The 23,829-nt window shown below is 44.6% G+C and overlaps 1 protein-coding gene across 1 annotated transcript in view; it reads right to left on the reverse strand.

Annotated features, from left to right (window-relative positions):
* Window positions 1-16,688, reverse strand: part of nub1 (negative regulator of ubiquitin-like proteins 1) — a 39,898-nt gene extending 23,210 nt beyond the window's left edge. The window contains exons 1-8 of the mRNA XM_083656570.1: window positions 16,571-16,688; window positions 15,949-16,116; window positions 13,265-13,329; window positions 10,540-10,604; window positions 8,764-8,928; window positions 6,585-6,673; window positions 4,018-4,124; window positions 965-1,151 (exon numbers count right to left, since the gene is read on the reverse strand). Of these exons, the coding sequence (XP_083512696.1) occupies window positions 965-1,151; window positions 4,018-4,124; window positions 6,585-6,673; window positions 8,764-8,928; window positions 10,540-10,604; window positions 13,265-13,329; window positions 15,949-16,116; window positions 16,571-16,687 (963 nt within the window). The 5' untranslated portion in view covers window position 16,688. The remainder of the gene's footprint in view (window positions 1-964; window positions 1,152-4,017; window positions 4,125-6,584; window positions 6,674-8,763; window positions 8,929-10,539; window positions 10,605-13,264; window positions 13,330-15,948; window positions 16,117-16,570) is intronic.
* Between the last annotated feature and the right edge of the window lie 7,141 nt (window positions 16,689-23,829).

Consider the following 23,829-nt stretch of genomic DNA (forward strand, 5'->3'; position numbering starts at 1 on the left):
AGGTGCACTGTAAAAAAAAAAAAAAAAAAAAAAAATTTTTTTTTTTTTTTTTTTTGGTCAACATCTTATTGTGGCGGTCCAAATATTATTGTGGCGGCCCGCCACAAATTCCTTTATGTATGGGAAACACTGCTTGTGGACTGCTGTCTCGCACTGCTCCGAGGCACAGAGCACTCACACACACCCACTGTCCAACGGTCAAATCAAACTCCTTCACATGCTATGTCCCGCCTCTCTACCCTGTTTCACTGAGAATACGGAATCACATCACCTGGAAATGCTATTTCAGCTCGACTTTAATGGCATCTGATCATCATTGTATTCTTTCATTGAAGAATCCTACAGGTGATTAATGTCTAACTGTTCTGCCAGACTTTCATCTAGAACATATCTGCTAGCAGCTGAGCTTTACAGTTCAACAAGGTCGAGAAAGTGACAGATCAAAATATCAATAAAGACATTCTGGATCATTCTGGATATCATAATGGATTGTGAAATTGAAAGCCACATAAACATGAATGCCAAAAGTGAAATCATTTGTCCTCGGTAGATGAGATATTTGAAATGACAATTGTGCATTACTATAGGAAGAATGTAATTGCCGCCACAACAGAAACATTCCGTGCCTGGAACCGATGTGACCACACACAAAAAGAAGAAGAGGGTTTAAAGAAAATATTTTTTCAATGCTGTTTTTTTTAGTTTTGGTCTGAGTGAAATGTTCTATGCTCTCTCCCGATTCTAAATATATCTGAACCGTTTGGTTTGACCAAGTAAAACTATTTTTATAAGCATTTTACGAAATGTCTATGGGAAAATAAATGGCGGATGAAAATCTCTGGTACAGTGCTGAAGCAGGAAGTGACGTTCACTTTGCCTCTATATACATTCACGTTTCCATAGAGTGTGTGTGTGTGTGTGTGTGTGTGTGTGTGTGTGTGTGTGTATGTGTGTGTGTGTGTACTTTGATCATGAGTAGCCGTTGCTGCTGCTGTCCGTAGCAGGACAGGAAGCAGTCCTCGGCTTTCTGCAGGCGCAGGCGTCCGTCCTCCAGGCAGGACAGAGCCTCCAGAGCCCAGTAGCACCACACGATGTCCAGCTGCAGCACCGCGTAGTTATCCACTGAGCCCAGCAGGGCGGAGCCACAACGCCTGTATGCGCACACACATTTTACATTAAATTCCTTCATCATAACCCTATAATGCCAAGTGAACAACATTTTACACATATTTCATACAGGTTTTTGAGACCTCTACATCATCAGTGTGGTGTATACAAGGCATGCAGTGCCCAACTCTAACCAGTAGGAGGCAGAAGGCATGCTCTGACCAGAGGACATTCAACTGAGACATCCAAAATGGACAATCATGTGACGTGTACGCACCGCATCACAGTCATACCAATGACGGTAAAGCACACCCTCTCGTGTAATCTTGCTAAAATGAACACTACAGTTTAAAATAATTTGACATTTCTGGCAAAGCATTCCTGCAATTAGTTTACAGTTAAATTCCCAAACCTTTTCATAACAAATTACATTTTCATGACTGTATTACAGGTGCTGTAATGTACAGAAACTTTCACAAACAAACATTTTATTTGTTTGAGACTCACAGCAACCGTTGTGCCAACAAATTGCATTCATTTTGGTTGCATTTTTCCAAATGACAAATTGCATTGTCAAGTTTACAAAAACAATAAACTTTTAATATTATATCATTAACACATTGAGTGCCAGCGACGCCATATGGCGTCAAGAGAAATTTACCGTAGGCTGCCAGCGACGCCAAATGGCGTCAATAACTCCAAATTCATATTTTGACGGGGGAATGTCGATCTAAGCCTCTTACATCGCCTCTTACAATATGGGAGCTATTGAATGTGTCTAACCTATTTTACAGAACCCTTAGGTGGCGACAGTGCCCTCCCGATTAGACAAAGGCCAGGAGAAAAGACAGAAGAAGTCATGAGGAAACGGAAATCGCCATTGATATGCTTGAAGCATAACGTCATTAGCTGTGCCTGTGAACAGCAGTCATCTGCTGCCACAATTGAGCCCCATCCGTGTCCGCTGCGATAGTCCATCCATATGATTTAGTTGGCGACACCAGCGTCTTTATGAAAAGTGACATTATTCTCAGCTGGGAGCCGAGGACACGCTGTAAAAAAGCGGGGGGTGCAGGCAGCGGACTTTTCAGTGCAGATCAAACAGAGCAAACCGCAGCAGAGCAGAGACACTCGACTCCTCCCACCACGGAGGAGGAGGAGGAGGGGGGTGGGGCACGCAGGGCACTAACAGCATACAACCATTGACAGTACACACACACCCATGCAGCAGCAGGCTCGATGTTTGTTCAACTCAAAGCAGAATTCATTCTGTCGCCTTTCTAACATAAAGATGTGATTATCTCAGAAACTAATTTCAGCATGCTCTTTTCGGTCGAAAACACTCTTTTTCAGAGGGGTGTATTTCCAAAATGGAACGGTTTATAAACACAGTTTTAGTTTTTTTTTTAAATGAAACAGAAGGGTTCAAAGTTTCATTGAGGCTATTGGTTGTCCATATAAGAGGAACACAAAAAATGATATGGCTATATTAAAATGCATTGCAGCCTATGTGGCACAGTACAGCACCTTTTGCCCAAGGGCCGTGGCACTCAAAGTGTTAAAGGCCGGCTTTTCCGTGGGGGATATGAATATATATTAAATCTCACGCCCCTAAGGTTTTCAAATCCGTTGAAATTTTTGAAATTGGTTGTTTACAGCCTGAGATATCACCAGAAATCCACTCTGTGTGGGGGGGGGGGGGGGGTGGTGTGGGGGGGGGGTGGGGGGGGGTGGGGGGGGGGGGGGTGGGGGGGGGGAGGTGCGGGTGCGGGGGCCTCGAAATACTACATTTCCCACAATGCACTGGGCTCGCGTGGCCTTCGTTTCCATGCCCACCCTTCAGGCGTTTGGCTGATATCAAACTCCAGTAGGTGGCGGTAATGCACATATATGTTTGCCAACCGCCATAAAACTCAAAGAAGAAGAAGGCTTCGACAATAATATATGGAGAGAAGAAGAAATAAATCGAAAATAAATCGAAAATAAATTGCCTCCAAATTGCATCAAATTTAAACTGAAGTATATATGTCGGAAGATGTCTTCATAAAAAAAAAATCATGCATTTTAAGGCATTTTCGTAGGAGTTACGCGCATCTGATGTTGTAACTATTTTCTGTAAAAATGTGTAAAAACGGGTACATTGCTCAGCGTTGATTTCGTTACTTCAACCCACCTACTACTAGATGTAAAATTTGACGAGCTTTCCAATGCCGCCAGTCACGTGTCTGTCCGTGCTTCCGTTCCCGAGAAAATCGTCTCTTTGCAAGGAGCTATGGAAAGCTAACCTAGCTACAGCAGGCTAGGTGGTCGAAAAAGATGGCTGCCTTTTTGTTTTCCTTCAGACCTCTGAAGGGGCGTGGAGGACCTCTAGAGGCGGGACCATGGCTCACAACAGTTGTAGTTCATAGGTGCACGACTTCCGCAAGGCGGACTTGGGCCAGATGACGCGAAACGCGTCGGCTGGCCCAAAAAATATGTGAGAGATGCTTGATATCTCTGGGAGTGAAGCTCCAATTTCAAAAATTTCAACGGATTCGAAAACCTTAGGGGCGTGAGATTTAATATATATTCATATCCCCCACGGAAAAGCCGTCCTTTAAGTAAAAAATTGCCCATTTCAGATTTGTCCAAATCAAATTCCTGGTGGTGGAAACCAACCTTTACAAATGCCAGGAAAAAAATTTAACATTTGATTCCTCTTTTTTTTTGTCCAAAGAAAATGATGATGATGAAAACTTAGTATCATTATTTAAACCTTCATGACTTTTCCAAAAGGTTTAATATTTTACAATTTTCCAAAACATTCCCTTTCGTGCTAAAGCAAAATGCTCAAACCCCTTTACGTTTCCAGGATAAATGTAGAGTTGTAACAGTGTGTGAATGTGGAGTTGTATTAAATCCTCTTCTCACCCAAACTGCTCATCGGCCTGCAGGAGGTGACAGAGAGCATCGTCATACTGCTTCCTCTTCATCAGAGAACGCCCTTTCTCATGGAAACCCATGGCAAGGATCAGAGCCTACACACACACACACACACACACACACACACACACACACACACACAATTATAGAATATATGGGGCACGGTGGCGCAATGGTAGCGCTGTTGCCCACACAGCTAGAAGGTCCTGGGTTCGATTCCCGCCTGGGCCTACTGCCCAGGTGGGCTATCTTGTCAAAAGGGCCTTTCTGTGTGGAGTTTGCATGTTCTCCCCGTGCTCCCCTGGGGGGTTCCTCCATACAACATCGGTATGGACCCCCACTAAAAACATGCAGAAGATGGTCACCTGACCAGGGACGACAAAGAACTGGAGATGGTCCCCGGGCGCTGTGCACTGAAAGCTGCCAGCTGCTCCTGGCTGCCCCCCGGAGGAAGGACATGCCTCAATGGGATAAATGCAGAGACTGAAATTTCACGGCGCCACGCAGCATGTGTGTGTGTGTGCATGCAGTGTAGTGATTTGTGACAATAAAGACGGACTTGTCCGTCCACGTTTCGTTTACATACATTGACACACGCAGATAGACTTGCGCACACGATTAGTGGAATTAAGTCATTTGGTTCTAGTTTAGTGGTTCTAGTCTAGTTTAGTGGTTCTAGTGTGCGCCCTTTTGTCTATTTAATTCATTCAAACCATCAGACACACACACACACTCAGCCCCCACCCCCCCCAACTGTACTTGTTCAATTCCCCCTTTTGTCCCAGTCGTTGCTCCGCCCCCTCTGCCAGTTGCCAGTTGTAGACTAGCACATGCTTCCTCCGATACATGTGCAGTCACCAGCCGCTTCTTTTCACCTGACGGCGAGGAGTTTCACCGGCAGGATGTAGCATGTAGCATGGGATGATCACGCTATTCCCCCTAGTTCCCCTCCCCACTGACAGGTGCCCGGCCGACCAGAGGAGGCGCTAGTGCAGCGACCAGGACACATACCCTCATCCTTATCCATCTGCGGCTTCTCACGCACAGACACGGCCAATTGTGCCTGTATGGACGCCCGACGAAGATGGAGGTAGCACGGGGGCTCGAACCTGCGACCCTTGTGTTGGTAGGCAGGGAATCTACCACTGCACTAGCCGCCGGACGCCCGCTCCACTGCCAACATAGTGTTGGTGCTGACTTCTTGCGTTCCCATTGGTTCGGCATTGCCTTTGTGTTCACTGGTGTTGCAGTGGCATTGCTCTGGCTGTAGTGTTGTGTTGCTATGCTCTCATGCGACAACGCGACATCTCGTGCTAAAACAGACTGACACACACGTCACTTATAGATGCCACTGCGCTGCTTAAAAAAAACAATGCCTTCCTTCTGCCTACTGATGAATTGACTGATATTGAGATCACGATTATTTAATGCAACATCATGCATTTATTAAACTTGAAAAAACTTATTTTTAACTCATTCCCCGCCCACCCGTCTTTTCACTGCCATGCGATAGATGGCGACCTTGGCCACCTTATGAAGTGCTTTCATACTCGTATTTGCTCTGCTGCTAGCCTGAGTTACCTCTGCTGCTAGCCAGAGTTTACTCTGCTGCTAGCCAGAGTTACCTCTGCTGCTAGCCAGAGTTTACTCTGTTGCTAGCCAGAGTTACCTCTGCTGCTAGCCAGAGTTACCTGTGCTGCTAGCCAGAGTTACCTCTGCTGCTAGCCAGAGTTACCTGTGCTGCTAGCCAGAGTTACCTCTGCTGTTAGCCAGAGTTACCTGTGCTGCTAGCCAGAGTTACCTCTGTTGCTAGCCAGAGTTACCTCTGTTGCTAGCCAGAGTTACCTCTGCTGCTAGCCAGAGTTACCTCTGCTGCTAGCCAGAGTTACCTCTGTTGCTAGCCAGAGTTACCTCTGCTGCTAGCCAGAGTTTACTCTGTTGCTAGCCAGAGTTTCCTCTGCTGCTAGCCAGAGTTTCCTCTGCTGCTAGCCAGAGTTACCTGTGCTGCTAGCCAGAGTTACCTGTGCTGCTAGCCAGAGTTACCTCTGCTGCTAGCCAGAGTTACCTCTGCTGCTAGCCAGAGTTACCTGTGCTGCTAGCCAGAGTTTACTCCAGATTCATGCATTTTAGTTTAAAATGTACACATTTTTCTTACAGGGGGCATGGCCCCCCGAACCCCCCAAGAGGGTCCAAGCAAGGTCCACCGACCACAATCTCTCCAAATCCTGTGGGAAACATACAGTTATTAGTATTTTCTTTGTTCTTAAAAATATACATTGCCTGTTTGTGTTTTACAATATGGATATTGTTTTATTTATAATTAAATTGAGCATTAGGCTTTTATAAGAATGTTTATTTGTATAATTGAAATTGTCACACTCATGGATACATATTTGAGGTTTGTTTATTAATTGGGAAAAGGACCACTGGAACAAACGCCGCGAACATGATCCGGCTACTTTTTCAATCTGACTGGCTACTCAAAAGTTTGGGGAACTCTCTGCACACACACACACACACACACATACACACGCGCGCTCTCTCTCTCTCTCTACCTTCTTCTCGGTGTGAGGGATGTTGAGTGGGTTTCCCTTCTGGTCAGCGATCTCCAGGAAGGGCATGGTCGCTGGGTCTTCACTGCCATCTGACAGAGCAGCAGCATGGAGGGAGAATGATACAGGATTATAATACAGGCATATCTAGAGCAGGTATCCCCTCATTCAAATCTAATAGTGAAAATGCAAAGGCTTCTATCAATGGGCCATAGGCTCAATAACCATTGTGTTAAAGGGTGGCTTTGCCGATTATCAACCCACTTTGTATCATTATAATGTCGTTAATATAAGCAGATGGGCAGTGTTTACCTTCACTATATGTTTTCCACACAGAGAGCTCCCAGTTCATCCTCTGGCAAAACGCTCCGCTGTGACGCGTTTCAACGCAATTCAACGCGACCCACGTCAAAGTGGGGTCACAAGCCATTAATTCAGGGGTGGGCAACTATTTTTCATGGGGGGCCACATGAGAAACCCAGATTGTTGCCGGGGGCCGAACAAATATTGTCATACCGTAACCCAGGGATGGGCAACTTTGATGATAGAGAGGGCCACAAAAAATGTCCTCGCTACCAGATTTTGCTGAGGGCTGAACGGCGCCAGCGCAAAACATTTGGGGCATTTGAAGCCAGGTTTAGAGGAATAACTCATTTTAAATGAACAATTGTGATGTCATTATTCAGTCTTAACCACCAATATTTGATCCTTTTTTCACTCCCATGTGAACCTGCTCTGCCTGCAGGGCTTGAAATTAACTTTTTTCACCACCTGCCAATATGGCTGCTAGATTTTAAAGTTACCAGCCAATTAGAATGTCCACTAGCCGAAATGTTTTTCTTGAAATAAACCAGAATATGAGTGGGTTAATTTAAGCATAAGTATCAGTAGCCTAAGTGGCCCGGGATTCTCAAAGCCTGTGTTGAGGGTCACACCAGAATAAAAATGCACTCTTGAAGCTAAATAAATCCAAAACCAACAAGTTAATTATTTAAATTTCTACTTCAATGTAGAACAGTCATTTCTTACACATGAGATTACTTTTAGCCTTTTAGTCATACATATTATTGAAAGATATTCCATATTCCAGACTGAAATGCTATAACAGAAGAGTATTGGCCAGAATGACATGAACATTTGGACACTTATTCAGCGGGTATGTTGCATGTTGCGTTCAGGTGCACTGTAAAAAAAAAAAAAAAAAAATTGTGTGCAATTCCATCGCGGGCCACACAGGGGGCGCGCGCGGGCCGCATACGGCCCGCGGGCCGTATGTTGCCCATGTATGCACTAATTGTACTAACCAACAATTTCAACCAATAATATCTGATATCCGGCAGCTGTCAATCAATCTCCAACTGTCATTCTCCGGAAAAAAAAACTGTGCGGTGCGGTGCTGACACAGAACATTAACTAGCTAAGATTTTTCTGCGGGGTGCCAAGGCTCAAGCATGTACGGTCTCTAGGGGTGTCACGATACACTCAGTTCACGATACGATACGATACACGATGTTGGGTTTACGATAACGATACGATATTTTAACAATATTTTTTTGCGATCGATTCGTAAGTTGAGGTGGCATCCTCCACGCTAATTTGAGTAATTTCACCATTTTCATCCTCCGTGTCTGTAACGTCCCTCGTCTGTTCAAACAAAGCAATGAAAAGGAGAGCGAGCATGCAATCAGATGCAGATCAGTGCCACCATGTTCAGCTTCTTTTTCTCGCGATATGAGATTTCATCTCAACGATACATATTGTCCCGTTTTGATATTGCGATATATTGTGGGACGATATATTGTGACATCCCTAACTGTCTCCCTCCCAGGACAAAATAGTCCTCCTCTCCCTCGTCTTCCTCTCCTCTCCCTCGTCTTCCTCTACCCCCGGCAGCTCGAGGGGCACACCCGCCTGCTCTGATACCGGGGGAGATGAAGGGGTGAGTAACGTTAGTGGAGGCTAATGTTAGCGAGGCTAGCATCCAACTCATCGCTGTCCGACTCCATATTTGTTCTGGTTTGTTTCAACGGTCCAATCAAACTCCTCAGAACGTTATGTCCCGCCTCTCTCGCGGCCTGCTGTCCAATCAAATTGCTCCCAGTCTATGGTCCTGCCTACGGTCCACCCTTTCACTGGGAAAGACATCACGATAAGCACTTGGAAGGCAGAGACTCAGTCATACCTCTCTCTGACAGGATCTGGAAGCCTTTCTGCGTCCTCTGCAGGCTCTCGCTCTGGCTCTTCTTCTTCTCCTCCTCGGCACTCTGTCGCGTCCTCTCTGCATCGCTCACCTTCAGCACCATCACCTTACTGTGGTTCCTCACACCCTGCTGCTCCAGACGCTGGTCTGAGACACACACACACACACACACACACACACACACACACACAGAGGTGTTCTGTTAATTAAAAAAAAACTACTTAAAAAAATATTAGTAAAATTTGAAAATACTGGTGGTTTCATCCCAAAACACACTGCTAAATACAGTAAGATGGTCTACAGAGAGTGCCAACAACAGAGACACACAGACAATTAACCCACTTAGAGAAATTCACCAATTTATCATTACAGCATTCATTTCACACTTTGAATGAACTGTTTACTCGATCAGATTCCTGGAAGTAAAATGGGCGGCACATGATTTCCGCAAAACGGCAATAAAAATGCAACAAACAGTAAAACAGTGTTTTAATGACTTCCCATTTCAGGCCACATGGCAGTAAAAACTACAAACTCTGAGTGGGTGTGATGACGTTTGCCGTCCACTGAGTGTTATCTATATGTTATCTGCGTGTTACCTGTGTGTTACCTATGTTATCTGTGTGTTATCTGTGTGTTACCTGTGTGTTATCTATATGTTATCTGTGTTACCTGTGTGTTATCTATATGTTATCTGTGTTACCTGTGTGTTATCTATATGTTATCTGCGTGTTACCTGTGTGTTATCTATATGTTATCTGCGTGTTACCTGTGTGTTACCTGTGTGTTACCTGTGTGTTATCTGCGTGTTATCTGCGTGTTATCTGCGTGTTATCTATATGTTACCTGTGTGTTACCTGTGTGTTACCTGTCTGTTATCTATATGTTATCTGCGTGTTACCTGTGTGTTACCTGTGTGTTACCTGTGTGTTACCTGTGTGTTACCTGTCTGTTATCTATATGTTATCTGCGTGTTATCTGCGTGTTACCTGTGTGTTACCTGTGTGTTATCTATATGTTATCTGCGTGTTACCTGTGTGTTACCTGTGTGTTACCTGTCTGTTATCTATATGTTATCTGCGTGTTACCTGTGTGTTACCTGTGTGTTACCTGTGTGTTACCTGTGTGTTACCTGTGTGTTATCTATATGTTACCTGTGTGTTACCTGTCTGTTATCTATATGTTATCTGCGTGTTACCTGTGTGTTACCTGTGTGTTACCTGTGTGTTACCTGTGTGTTACCTGTGTGTTATCTATATGTTACCTGTGTGTTACCTGTCTGTTATCTATATGTTATCTGCGTGTTATCTGCGTGTTACCTGTGTGTTATCTATATGTTACCTGTGTGTTACCTGTGTGTTACCTGTGTGTTATCTGCGTGTTATCTGCGTGTTATCTGCGTGTTATCTGCGTGTTACCTGTGTGTTATCTCAACGTTATCTGTGTGTTATCTATATGTTACCTGTGTGTTATCTGTGTGTTATCTGTGTGTTATCTATATGTTATCTGCGTGTTACCTGTGTGTTATCTGTGTGTTATCTGCGTGTTACCTGCGTGTTACCTGTGTGTTATCTGTGTGTTATCTATATGTTACCTGTGTGTTATCTGTGTGTTATCTCAACGTTATCTGTGTGTTATCTATATGTTATCTGCGTGTTACCTGTGTGTTATCTGTGTGTTATCTCAATGTATCTGTGTGTTATCTGTAGAGCTGTTATTCACACGTCCTGGGCTGTGATGCTAACAGCTAACCCTCACCAGCAGACAGAGTTTTCCCGTTCAGGATGAGCTTGACGGATTTGAGGCCGTACTCCTCTGCGATCCTACAGGAAAAGACCAAACACAGGCCACTTGATCAGGTACACCTATCTAGTACCTATCTATCTAGTACCTATCTATCTAGTACCTATCTATCTAGTACCTATCTATCTAGTACCTATCTATCTAGTACCTATCTATCTAGTACCTCCTATCTAGTACCGGCTGGTCATGTGTTGCTGTTAAGCCCATTCATCAGAAAGGCCACCAGCTTGAGTGTTGTCTGTTGTACAGACTGTTATTGGTAGTGATGTTACGTCTGACACCCAAGCTACGAGGCATGCGCCGTTACTCGCGAGGCAGTTGTATCGACCACTGCACCGAGGCTGGCTTTGGTGCAGGAAACCACTGCGCGGAGGCTGGCTTTGGTGCAGGAAACCACTGCGCCGAGGCTGGCTTTGGTGCAGGAAACCACTGCGCGGAGGCTGGCTTTGGTGCAGGAAACCACTGCGCGGAGGCTGGCTTTGGTGCAGGAAACCACTGCGCCGAGGCTGGCTTTGGTGCAGGAAAAATCACCTGACTTATGTCGTATGAAGCAATTGTCCACTTCGCGATTTCAAATAGCGATTTCAAATCGGTATTTCCAATAGCCATTCAGCGAATTCAAATAGCACTACCCAATAACAATTTCAAATAGGAATAAGGAAATAAGGAAATTGACCTTATATATATCTATATCTATATCTATATAGATATAGATATATATATACACACATACCGTATATATACACACACACACACACACACACGTACTGTATGTCAGACGGTCTGTCTCACACTGATCTGAGAACTGCTGCTGACCTGTGAAGGATGTGTCTCACTGTACAGACACTGACTATGTTTAAATGCACACAATATTCCACTATTATTCGGAAAATGACAATATTCTGAATTTGATAAGGGTCATGTAAACAGTATATTCCAGTTGCATTTTCCAAATTTGCCCTTTTTCTGAATTTAGCATTTTCCGATTAAGACCTCTGGGTTATTCCAGTATTATTTGGGTTTTCTGAGGATTCTTTGATCATGTATACAGCGCATTTGGAATATGCGTCTCAATCAGGGTTTTTACTGCAGTTTGCGACGCATGTTGCCTGTTTGTGGTCAACTGATCTGTGCTAGAAAGCTCTAGAACAGGCGATATAATCATAATAATCCATCATCTCTGGCATGCAAAAAGAAAAGCAGACATTTCTGATCGGGAGGAGATGAGAAACATCGATTTAAAGAGAGAGAGCGAGAGAGTAGCCTATAGTGCCCAGTGCCCATGGAAGTCCACAATGCTTGCTAGCCTGCGAGGTAATAACGTAGGCTACTAGCCTACTTTTTATGAAAGACTTGGATGCGCAACACCAAACTTTTCAGCAGCAAGCTCCTGAAATGGACCAAGTGATGCTCGTAAGAATAGTGCTGCTCTGTTTATTCATAACAGAAAAACTCTGCGGCTCCGCCTACCTGCATCTCTCTCTCTCCCCCCTCCCTCACGTGTCGGGGAGGGCGAGCTACGGCTGCATGTAAACGGGAATATTAGTGGATTATTCATTTAGTAGGAATATTGTCATTTTCCGAATATGGGCAAAAAGCGGAATATTGTGTGCATGTAAACGTAGTCACTGATCTGAGACCTGCTGCTGACCTGTGTCACTGTACAGACACTGATCTGAGACCTGCTGCTGACCTGTGAAGGATCTGTCTCACTGTACAGACACTGATCTGAGACCTGCTGCTGACCTGTGGAGGATATGTCTCACTGTACAGACACTGATCTGAGACCTGCTGCTGACCTGTGAAGGATCTGTCTCACTGTACAGACACTGATCTGAGACCTGCTGCTGACCTGTGGAGGATCTGTCACTGTACAGACACTGATCTGAGACCTGCTGCTGACCTGTGGAGGATCTGTGCCACTGTACAGGTCAGACACTGATCTGAGACCTGCTGCTGACCTGTGGATGATCTGTCACTGTACAGACACTGATCTGAGACCTGCTGCTGACCTGTGGATGATCTGTCACTGTACAGACACTGATCTGAGACCTGCTGCTGACCTGTGGAGGATCTGTCACTGTACAGACACTGATCTGAGACCTGCTGCTGACCTGTGGATGATCTGTCACTGTACAGACACTGATCTGAGACCTGCTGCTGACCTGTGGAGGATCTGTGTCACTGTACAGACACTGATCTGAGACCTGCTGCTGACCTGTGGAGGATCTGTCACTGTACAGACACTGATCAGAGACCTGCTGCTGACCTGTGGAGGATCTGTCTCACTGTACAGACACTGATCTGAGACCTGCTGCTGACCTGTGGAGGATCTGTCTCACTGTACAGACACTGATCTGAGACCTGCTGCTAACCTGTGGAGGATCTGTCTCACTGTACAGACACTGATCTGAGACCTGCTGCTAACCTGTGGAGGATCTGTCTCCCTGTACAGACACTGATCTGAGACCTGCTGCTGAACTGTGGAGGATCTGTCACTGTACAGACACTGATCTGAGACCTGCTGCTGACCTGTGGAGGATCTGTCACTGTACAGACACTGATCTGAGACCTGCTGCTGACCTGTGGAGGATCTGTCACTGTACAGACACTGATCTGAGACCTGCTGCTGACCTGCAGGGTGAGCTGCAGGTCAGTGTGAGCAGAGCTGTGTTCCTACCTGTCCATCACCTGCTGAGCACACACATCCAACCTGCTCTCCAAGTACGTCTTCTTCCTGGCATCCTACACACACACACACACACAGGTTTTCTGTTAATTAAAAAAAACTACTAAAAAAATATTAGTATACCATGATTTATACTATCTGAAAGTACATATTCTCCATTTTAACATGATGTATACACTTTTATTGCATGATATTGTCTGAGCACAAAGCATGCACTTATACACACCAACACCTCTGCTGCTCTGCTGCTCTCTACACATGAAAGTTGTCCTACCTTCTGTCTGAGGGGCGGGGTTTAGGAAGGGTCAATTATGATACAATAGGGTGGCGTTCTGAGCATGCTCAGTTGAGCTTCTGTGTCGCCGCACTGCCGTGTAGGGCTGTCCCAAACGATTATTTTCTTATCGATTAATCTAACGATTATTTTTTCGATTAGTCGATTAATCTAGGGATTATTTTTTATTTAATTTTTTTTATTATATAGGCTAACAATACATTTACCCAAAACAAATAATTAACCAAAAACTTCTCAATTTCAGTATTTTATTTAACCATCTCATAATTCATATGATCATATCATTGATATGATCATATGAATTATTATTAATATTAATCTTATTATTATAATAGATAGTGCCTGCCTATTTGTCAGTTGCCTGCTCTCATCACGAAAATACTGGACCACCTGACACATAGATTAAATTGATCATCATCATGATTCATCACTGTATGTATGAACCCTTTCCCTAAACTGAGGAGGATCAGTATTTTTACAGGACATGGATTTATTTAATCACTGGAGTAATGTGCATTGTGCAGCTAACTCAGCCAAATGTATGTTTGCATCAGTGTGGGGGTAAGGAAATAAATAATACAAACGATTTACAGACTAACAGTCACAGACTGTAACAATGGTCTGTAACGTTAGTTTCGATCTCATCTTACATGTGGACGCAAACAGAAGAATGTAAACAGCCGAATAGCACTGTGTTAAATGATGCACGCAGTAAATTAACGTGAGCAGCAACAGACTAACAATGGTCTGTAACGTTAGTTTAATCAATTTTCTACATGTTAGCCGTGAAAGCAAACGGAAATATGTACGTTAACGTTAAACGGCCGAATAACACCGTTAAATGGTGTAATGTTATGTTCGCTGCGGTGTAGAAATTACTTTCAACATGACGGTGATGGTTTAGAAACTACGCTAAGTCAATGGTAAGTGACTACCACTATCAGAAATACGTTCCATGTTAATGCTAATATACATATATATTATATATATATAGTTTTAGCTGCATCGCCTATGGTTGTTGCCCCCGGGGGCACGGTGGCTCAGTGGTAGAGCTGTCGCCTCGCAGTCAGAAGGTCCTGAGTTCGATTCTCGCCTGGGACACTGTGGGCGCTGTGGTTGTGTTCCCCCCCATATCTTCAGTGCCTACTGCCCAGGTGGGGTATCTCGTCGTAAGGGCCTTTTTCTCTGTGTGGAGTTTGCATGTTCTCCCCGTGCTCCCCCAGGGGGGTTCCTCCGTATATAACCCCCCCCCCACTAAAAACATGCAGAAGATCAGATCGTCATCGTCATCCGACCAGTGACGACAACATCCGAAGTCGGTCCCCGGGCGCTGTACGAGAAAGCGACCACTGCTCCTGGCCTGCCCCAGGAGGAAAGGACAAAGCCAGGATGGGTTAAATGCAGAGGACAAATTTCACCGGCCACCGTCAGCATGTGTGTGTTGTGGCCCTCCGTGCATGTGTTGTAGTGTGTTGTGTGACAATAAAGACGGGCTGCCGTCTGAAAATCTCTTTAAATTTCTCTTAGTTTGTGGATCAGCCAAGACAGCCATGCATCCACTACTTTCTCCGGCCATCGCTACCATCTTTTTTGTTTTGTGACGATTGTGACGCGTCGAGGCACGTAGCGTGCGTCGACGTAATTACGTAGTCGACATCATCGATTACGTCGACTCGCCGGGACAACCCTACGTGGAACACCATCCTATTATAGTAGAGTAGTAAAATGAATTTGAAGTCTTGATCATTCTGATTCATTCTGTTCTCTCAAGTTTCTAAAAGTATACTTTCAGTCACTCAGTGGCAGTTTGAGTCCTTTACTCAGCAAATCATTGCCTACATTCGTAGTAGCCTAGCCAGAGAGAGAGCAGCAAGAGAGAGAAATAAATGCAGGCCACCAATCACAGACGACCATACAGTCAGCTCCACCAATCAAAGACGTTGATATTACATTGTCAAATTGTGGGTAGTGTAGTACTTCTCCATGACATTGAATGAAAAATGTTTTAAAATAAACACGGATGATATCTTACAGATTTGTGGCTTCTACAGGAAGATATACCATCGTTTCACCACTGGAAGAGCCGTGGTAAGTCTACCCTGGGTGGTTACAACATTATGGCTATAATCAAAATCTCATTGTAGAATATGAAGGGGGAAATACTCTTCCGGAACATTGCCGTCACGGAAACCTTCGTGTGTCTGTTGAGCTCTATGTCAACTTGCTTTAGTGGCCTGACAAGTACGTTCCTGTGTTGCTATAGTAACGGATGAAAGAGACAATCAATAAAAGACAATAAATAGATTTGACTGGAAACCAAACAAAGAAATGGAAACAAAAAGAGTACAATCCCCCCCCCCCCCCCACACCCGGGTCTCACCGCCTTGCTGCCTCTGGGCAGCAGTAGTTCCAATGTAGCCACGCAGGTCTCTCTGTAGGTCTTGTTGCCCTTCCCTCTCTTCACAGCCTGAGCTCTGATGGCCTCCAGAGACACGCCCACCTCCACCTCCGCCATGCCCAGCAGGGGGGCGAGGCGCTGCGCCAGCTCCTGAAAGCACCACACGCACGCACACGCGCACGCGCACACAAACGTTGATTACCGTTCTTCAATCTGTACACTGCTAGTTTTTGTTTCTGTTTCCCTGTGCCTCATTACCAGCCAGTCACTGAGAATAATACGTTTTTATTTGCGCAAGTTTAGCATGAATAAATGTTACCTTTTGTCTTAGTTTTGCCTACTGTGTTCAGTGTTGACATTGTTGTAATCAGTTGATCAAACTTTTTTCAAATAAAAAAACTACATAATCTGCCATAATTTACTACGCCGCCTTTCTTAGCACACAGCGGACTGGAGTAGATCCTAAAATCCCCCTATGTACTAAATCGAGAACTGATTTTGAATGGGGAATACGGTAGTTATGAACGGAATCATGATCCCAGGAATCAGAATCAAATCGTGAGTGACCCAAAGACAGCCCCCCCCCCCCCCCCCCCCTCTCCACCTGCATGTGCTGCAGGCCCGGCTCGTTGCTGTCATCGGTGAAGGGCGGGTTCCACAGCTGGATCTTCTCCTGCTTCAGGAGCTGCTTCAACTTGGCCTCCACATTCTGCTCCGCCATCGCCTCTAGAGAGAGAAAGAGGAGAGAGAGAGAAGAGAGGAGAAAGAGAGGGAGGGAGGCAGAGGAGAACAGACAGAGGAGGAGATGAGAGAGAACAGAGGAGGAGATGAGAGAACAGGGAGAGGAGAGAGAGAGAGAAGTAGTGAGAGTTAGAAACAGAGCTAGAAGGAGGAATTCCCCTCTGGAGTCTGACGGTCATTGCGCCTCCTGGGCTCAGTTCAGCCTAGCCCCCTATGTTCATGTTCATTAATATTACATCACATATTATGTGATGCAATATTAATTACAGTGTGAAGGTATCTGACAAATAAACACAATTAAACTTGAACTCATTCTCTTCTACCTGCACTGTGATCTCAAACATCTGTCTCTCATTGTTTTTCTTCTCTCCTATCATCACTCAAGGTGACAGGTGATATGTCTTGCACTTCCTTGCTGTTGTCAATATAGCCGCAAAACGCGACTATTTCACTCGAGTACCTCTCCCATCATAGTCGCGCTCGCCCGACCCCTTTATCGAGGGAAAGTTGCACATTTAGCGATCTACAAGCTTCAAACATGCACCAATCACTAATATAAACTACGCACCTTGTTGCCACGGATGTTGTCGAGCAGGCCGCGCTGAGGCCGCGCTTTGTTAACTCGTATTTTAAGAAAGTTTGGGTTATTTGTGTGTCCGGAAACATTATTTTCCCTTCTCCAACGACTCTTCTTCTTTTTTGCTGCTCACCGGTTCAACTGCTCAACTGCGCCACCGCATCATGGGGTATTACATCATGTGTCAAGTATGGGGTTTGCCCTGTGTCGTTCTGTCGCAGTAATACCCCATGATGCGGTGGCGCAGTTGAGCAGTTGAACCGGTGAGCAGCAAAAAAGAAGAAGAGTCGTTGGAGAAGGGAAAATAATGTTTCCGGACACACAAATAACCCAAACTTTCTTAAAATACGAGTTAACAAAGCGCGGCCTCAGCGCGGCCTGCTCGACAACATCCGTGGCAACAAGGTGCGTAGTTTATATTAGTGATTGGTGCATGTTTGAAGCTTGTAGATCGCTAAATGTGCAACTTTCCCTCGATAAAGGGGTCGGGCGAGCGCGACTATGATGGGAGAGGTACTCGAGTGAAATAGTCGCGTTTTGCGGCTATTGTCAATATAGTCACTGGTAATATTGGCGATCTACAAAATGAAAAGTGGAAATACAAGAAAGCTAAATGACACCAATGTTAGCTTAACCAAAGCTAATGCTAGTTAACGTTTAGGGGGGGGGGGTGTTTAATAAAACCCGTTGTGCTTTTAGCCTCAGTCTCTTGTGGCCAATTTCGATGTGCGAACTTAAGGGGCTAGCTACTAGCCTTTACTGTCAGTCATGCTCATCACACGGTTAGCTCGCTGCCTAGTGCCTACGTCACTTTATAACAACAACAACGCTAACTTACTAGCGTTAGCTTCAAAACAAAGCGGCTTTCCTATCTCCCTCCGATAAAAGTATCAGTGTTGGCTGCTAAATGTGGAACTGTGGCTGCTGTTAGCTACCTGCTGTTGGAGAGAGACGTTGTTCACAGCAGATTTCTGCTAAGTGCTAACGTTACAGCTCTCTGTCTGACGTCTCCAGCTCGTTGTGTTTGTTGTTGTTTGTTGCTGTCTCTGGTCTCTGACAGAGATAGGAGGGACTGGAGGAGGAAGAACAAGAAGACCTCTTACTCCACTTCGCGTTCCCGATTCCGTCTTCAGCAAACCAGCCTGCCTGCCTGCGTACGACCACCTGGGCCAGTTGCCAGGATTGTATCTTCCGTAATAGACGATCTTCGGTTTTCGCGTACGGCGCCGTATGAGGGACAAATCTATAGATAGAAGTGAATATGATCTACATCAGAAGTCATGTAATGTACTATACTAATCTATAAGACCAAATCAGCGGGATGTTTACATTTACTTCCGGGTACCCCTGGGTCCACACATTATAATGGCGGTGGACGGCACAAACTGACGTGTTTAAGACAAAAACAGACAAAGAAGACAAAAATGGTTCGTCCGTGTTGTGTTGTTGTTTAATATCATTCATAACAACACTTTCACTAACGTTAGTGGAGACCAGACTAGCTAATTTACCTGTTGGACCAGACCAGAGTAGACTTGAAGCTAAATTAAATTAACGTGGCGTCAGTAGCTCTTTCTCGCCGAGAAGAGCCTGGTGACGCGAGGTTAGTAGCTCTGTAACGTTAACAAGTCTGCAAAAAAACAGCGAGTTTGACAGACAAACAAACGTTATTAGCTAGCTAACACTACATAAAACAAACACAGAAGAAAGGCTAGATACGTCGGACAAGCATGTTTACCAACCGTTTAACCATTTAAATTGAAAGTAGTCGGCCGAAAACAACGAGAGGGTTTGACAGCATTTATATGACAACATGCACATTTAAACCTGCCGCCTTCCCCAAGTGGTACCCGGAAGTAAATTTGTTTACATGGTGACGTCACGGTGATTTGGTCTAAAGTCTTGTATCTTCAAGTGAAATACTACTGACTAGTTTTCAGCCTCTCGACATTCCCTGACACAAGCAAAGATGTTGTTGGCCATTAAATATAAAACGTGGTAGAGGACCCACACGTGTGTGTGTGTGTTTGTGTGTGTGTGTGTGTGTGTGTGTGTGTGTGTGTGTGTGTGTGCGTGCGTGCGTGCGTGTGTGTGTGTGTGTGTGCGTGCGTGTGTGTGTGTGTGTGTGTTCTTAGGATGTGGGGTTGTTAGGATCGATAAATGTAAAATCACCCGCGATGAGTTGTTAGGACCGAAATCATGGTCCTAACCAGTAAAACCCACTGTAAAAGATAGAGAATGAGATTTAACCTCCCTGGTGTTAAAATTAGGAGAGTTTTAGTTTTAGGAGAGTAAATTTGGACTAAGGAGTAGGTGTGTTTACTGGTGTGCAATACCAAAAAAAAGTCATAGGGGGGGAACTTCCTATACACACATTGCATGACAACCATGATTTAAACCATGTTTGATAACAGCTTTACTGAATTAGAATGACTATTGCCATTCTTGCATGTTAATAATAATTAAAAAATATTATATATATAATATATATATAATAATATATATATATGTAACGGCGTTGTGTAGGTGGTACTTGCAGCAACCCATGTTAAGGGCTTGTCCAGGGATGGATTCGAACTGCCGACATGTTAACCGCAACGCCAAGAGAGCTAGCTCCCTTGGCGGAGCTGATTAACATGCCTTTATACCTGGGGAGTGAGTTTAACCAATCCACTCGCTACCACTCGGGACTCACGAGGAATCCGCACTGATTCAATTCGGTTACACTCACCCCCTTAAACTCACTCCACACCCACTGGACATCCGGGTCACGGCACCAATGTAACGGCGTTGTGTAGGTGGTACTTGCAGCAACCCAAGTTAAGGGCTTGTCCAGGGGTGGATTTGAACTGCCGACCCTCGGCTTGAGAGTCCGACATGTTAACCGCAACGCCAAGAGAGCTAGCTCCCATGTCCATTATACTGGACATGTATTGGAAACTTGGCGTCTACGGTCTACCTACCGGTATTTGGTAAGTCTGCTTGTTTTGTCTACTGCAGTGCTGTTTGGTTAGCTTGGTAGCTACGTTAGCATGCCTTCTACATTGCTTTGCTGGGAGAGTTTCTTTCCAATGAAACACAAACAACTGAATGTGTGAGCGGTAGGCTCATGTTACTTGTTTAAAATATGGTATGGCTGTTTGGCAGAGGGAGACGAGGAGAGCAATGAACTTATACCGTAACGTTGGATGATGATGATGATGATGATGACGACGATGAAGATGAAGGCTATCACTCAGTTGTTTTCGTTCATTCCAGTCCGTTGTACAATACTAGGCATGTTCAAAACTGCCTGTACCTACCCTCTTGTGTGTACTAAGTACTATCTCACTGGTTTAAAGCAATTTGATACTTTCCGTTTTTGCTGAGCAGGCATTTCTGTTAAAAAAATAATAATCGCCTGGCTCAATTATGTCAAAATGACAGCAGTTAAAAGCGACGGTAAACATAAAAGTCTTTAGTCTATTTTTAAAAGTAAGTAACGTTGGGGCAGATCTGAGGTCTTCAGGCAGTTTGTTCCAGCTAGCAGAAGCATAGTGGGTAAATGCGGCCTTCCCATGATTTGATTTGATCCTAGGGACAGTTAATAAGCTGGACCCTGCTGAACTGAGAGGTCTAGACGGTTCGTAGCGTGGGAGCAATTCAGCGATGTATTTTGGGCCTAGGCCATTAAGTGATTTATAGACTAATAACAGTATTTTAAAATCTATTCTATGACACACTGGCAACCAGTGTAAGGACTTAAGAACTGGAGTGATAGATCAGCTTTCTTAGTCTTCGTTAGAACTCTAGCAGCAGCATTCTGAATTAGCTGAAGTTGCCTAAGTTCTTTTTTGGAGAGACCAGAGAAAAGGCTATTGCAGTAGTCTAACCTACTATAGATGAAAGCATGAATTAGTTTTTCTAGATCCTGTCTGGACATGTAGCTAATTCTTGCTATATTTTTAAGATGATAAAAAGCGGATTTTCTGATTGACTTAAAGGAACACTCCGCCCATTTTCAACCAGCTTTGTATCATTAGAACATCAGTAGTATATCAGAAAACTGTAAACGGTTTTGAAGCCTGTCATTTAATTTGCCAGTTATGAGTGTTAAAGTGTGGACCAGTGACATCACTGGTCCACACTAACTCAAATTAATAACTCATTAACTCAAATCAACTCTCAATAACTGTCAAACTAGATGAATTATGAATAGTTTGACAGTTATTGGGAGTTGATTTGAGTTAATGAGTTATTAATTTGAGTTAGTGTGGACCAGTGATGTCACTGGTCCACACTTTAACACTCAATAACTGTCAAATTAAATGACAGACTTCAAAACAGTTTACAGTTTTCTGATATACTACTGATGTTCTAATGATACAAAGCTGGTTGAAAATGGGCGGAGTGTTCCTTTAATATGGGAGTTAAAGTTGAGATCGGAATCAATAATAACGCCAAGATTTTTGACTTGATCCTATAGGCTTCAGGGATCGAGACTCAAGGCATGCAGTGATTTTAAGCCTTTGTTCTTTGGGACCAAAGACGATCACCTCTGTTTTGTCTTTGTTTAGCTGTAGGAAATTCTGGCGCATCCAGTTATTTATTTGGTCAATGCACTGGCACAATGATTCTATGGGAGCATAGTCAGTTGAGGAAAGAGTTATATACAACTGAGTGTCATCTGCGTAGTTATGATTGGCTACTTTGTTTTTTTGCATAATTAGGCCTAGAGGGAGCATATAAAGGTTGAAGAGAACGGGCCCCATAATGGATCCTTGAGGCACCCCACAAGTCATACTAGTTAGGTCAGATGTGTAATTGCCAATGGAGACGAAGTACTTCCTGTCTTGAAGACAGGACCTGAACCACTGGAGGACCGTACCCGATAGCCCAACCCAGTTTTCCAGTCTGTCCAATAATATTGAGTGGTCAACAGTGTCAAATGCAGCGCTAAGATCCAAGAGCACTAGAATCAAATTTTTGCCTGAGTCTGAGTTCATTCTAATGTAATTTATGACTTTAGTAAGCACGGTTTATGTGCTGTGATGGGGGCGAAAGCCTGATTGGAGTTTATCTAGGAGATCATTTGAGGTTAGGAATCTATTGAGTTGTAGGTAAACAACCTTTTCAATTATTTTGGCTATAATAATGATTGGATTTATATAGCGCTTTTCTAGACACCCAAAGCGCTTCACAGAAATCATTATTCATTCACACCATTCGTACCAGTGGTGGTAAGCTACGGGTGATGTAGCCACAGCTGCCCTGGGGAAGACTGACGCTATAAAGGGGAGATTAGATATTGGTCTGTAGTTACTGATTACCGATGCATCAAGGCTATGCTTTTTTAGTAGGGGTTTAATAACTGCAGTTTTCAGGGACTCAGGAAAAGTGCCGGTCAAAAGGGAGCTATTAACTATTTGCAATAGGTCCGACGACAGGCAGTTATAAACGCTTTAAAAAAAGCTTGTTGGAAGGGTATCGAGACAGCATGAAGATGATTTAAGGCCTTGCACAGTTTCCTCTAAGATGTCGTGGTCGATAACGCTGAACTGGGACAAATTTATCGAGCTAGGGATCTATGGGTAGGATGATGTCACAGCATTTCTTGGTGTGGAGCCACTAATAGCTAGGGCTGTGAATCTTCACTGGCCTCATGATTCGATTCGATTACGATTCAGAGGGCTACGATTCGATTCGATTACGATTATCGATGCATCTCGATGCATCTTCAATCGATGCATCACTTTTTTCCCCAATACGTGATTTATTTTTTCTCACTTTCTTTTTTCTCACTGTGTGGCTACTTTTAAAATAAAAGTGCATTTGGAATTGCATTGTATTATGATCAAAATAAACAACTGCATGTACTTCCATTATATTTTATTCGATAATTAAAAAAAAATAAAAAAAAAATAATAATAATAATCGATTTTTGACATTTGTGAATTGATGCAGAATCGTGCACATCCGCATCGCGATGCATCTTAACTCTTTTATAAGTTAGCCTGGCTTAGCCAGTGACTCATAGGAATAGACAACCAGGAATAGACTAGTGACCACTGGAGAGTCAGTTGACAGCCGGAACAGGGACGGCACCCGGGAGCAGTATGGGTTAGCTCCCCAGCCTGCGTCTTCCGTGAGGAAGAAGCCCAACAATCCACGAGAGGCCTTTTAGGAGGGCCATTCAAGCCGCAAGTGGAGTCTGCAGTGCCACCAATTACTGGTACTGCATGGTATCCACCAAGATACCATCACGTTGGAATGAGATGTTTGGAGCAGGGGAGTCTGGTGCAGCGCACAGGTCCTAGACCTGGTGAGACGAGGGAGGAGCCCGGCCGGGTGGCAACCCACAGGGCCCGGTCCCTCTATGTACCCCCCCCCCCCCCCCCCCCCTTCCCCCCCGGTCCCGGCAGAGTAGTTCCGGAGCAGCGGCTTGAGTGGCCCTGACCACGTGACCACCTTCGACCCTTCCTAGAGGACTGACCGTGGGACGTAAGTTGGGGCTTGGCCAGCCCCGACTGGGTCACCTGGGCGAGGGTGTATGATGTTGCGAGACC

The sequence above is a fragment of the Poromitra crassiceps genome (assembly GCF_964638095.1).
Source record: "Poromitra crassiceps genome assembly, chromosome: 2".
Classification (NCBI taxonomy): domain Eukaryota; kingdom Metazoa; phylum Chordata; class Actinopteri; order Beryciformes; family Melamphaidae; genus Poromitra; species Poromitra crassiceps.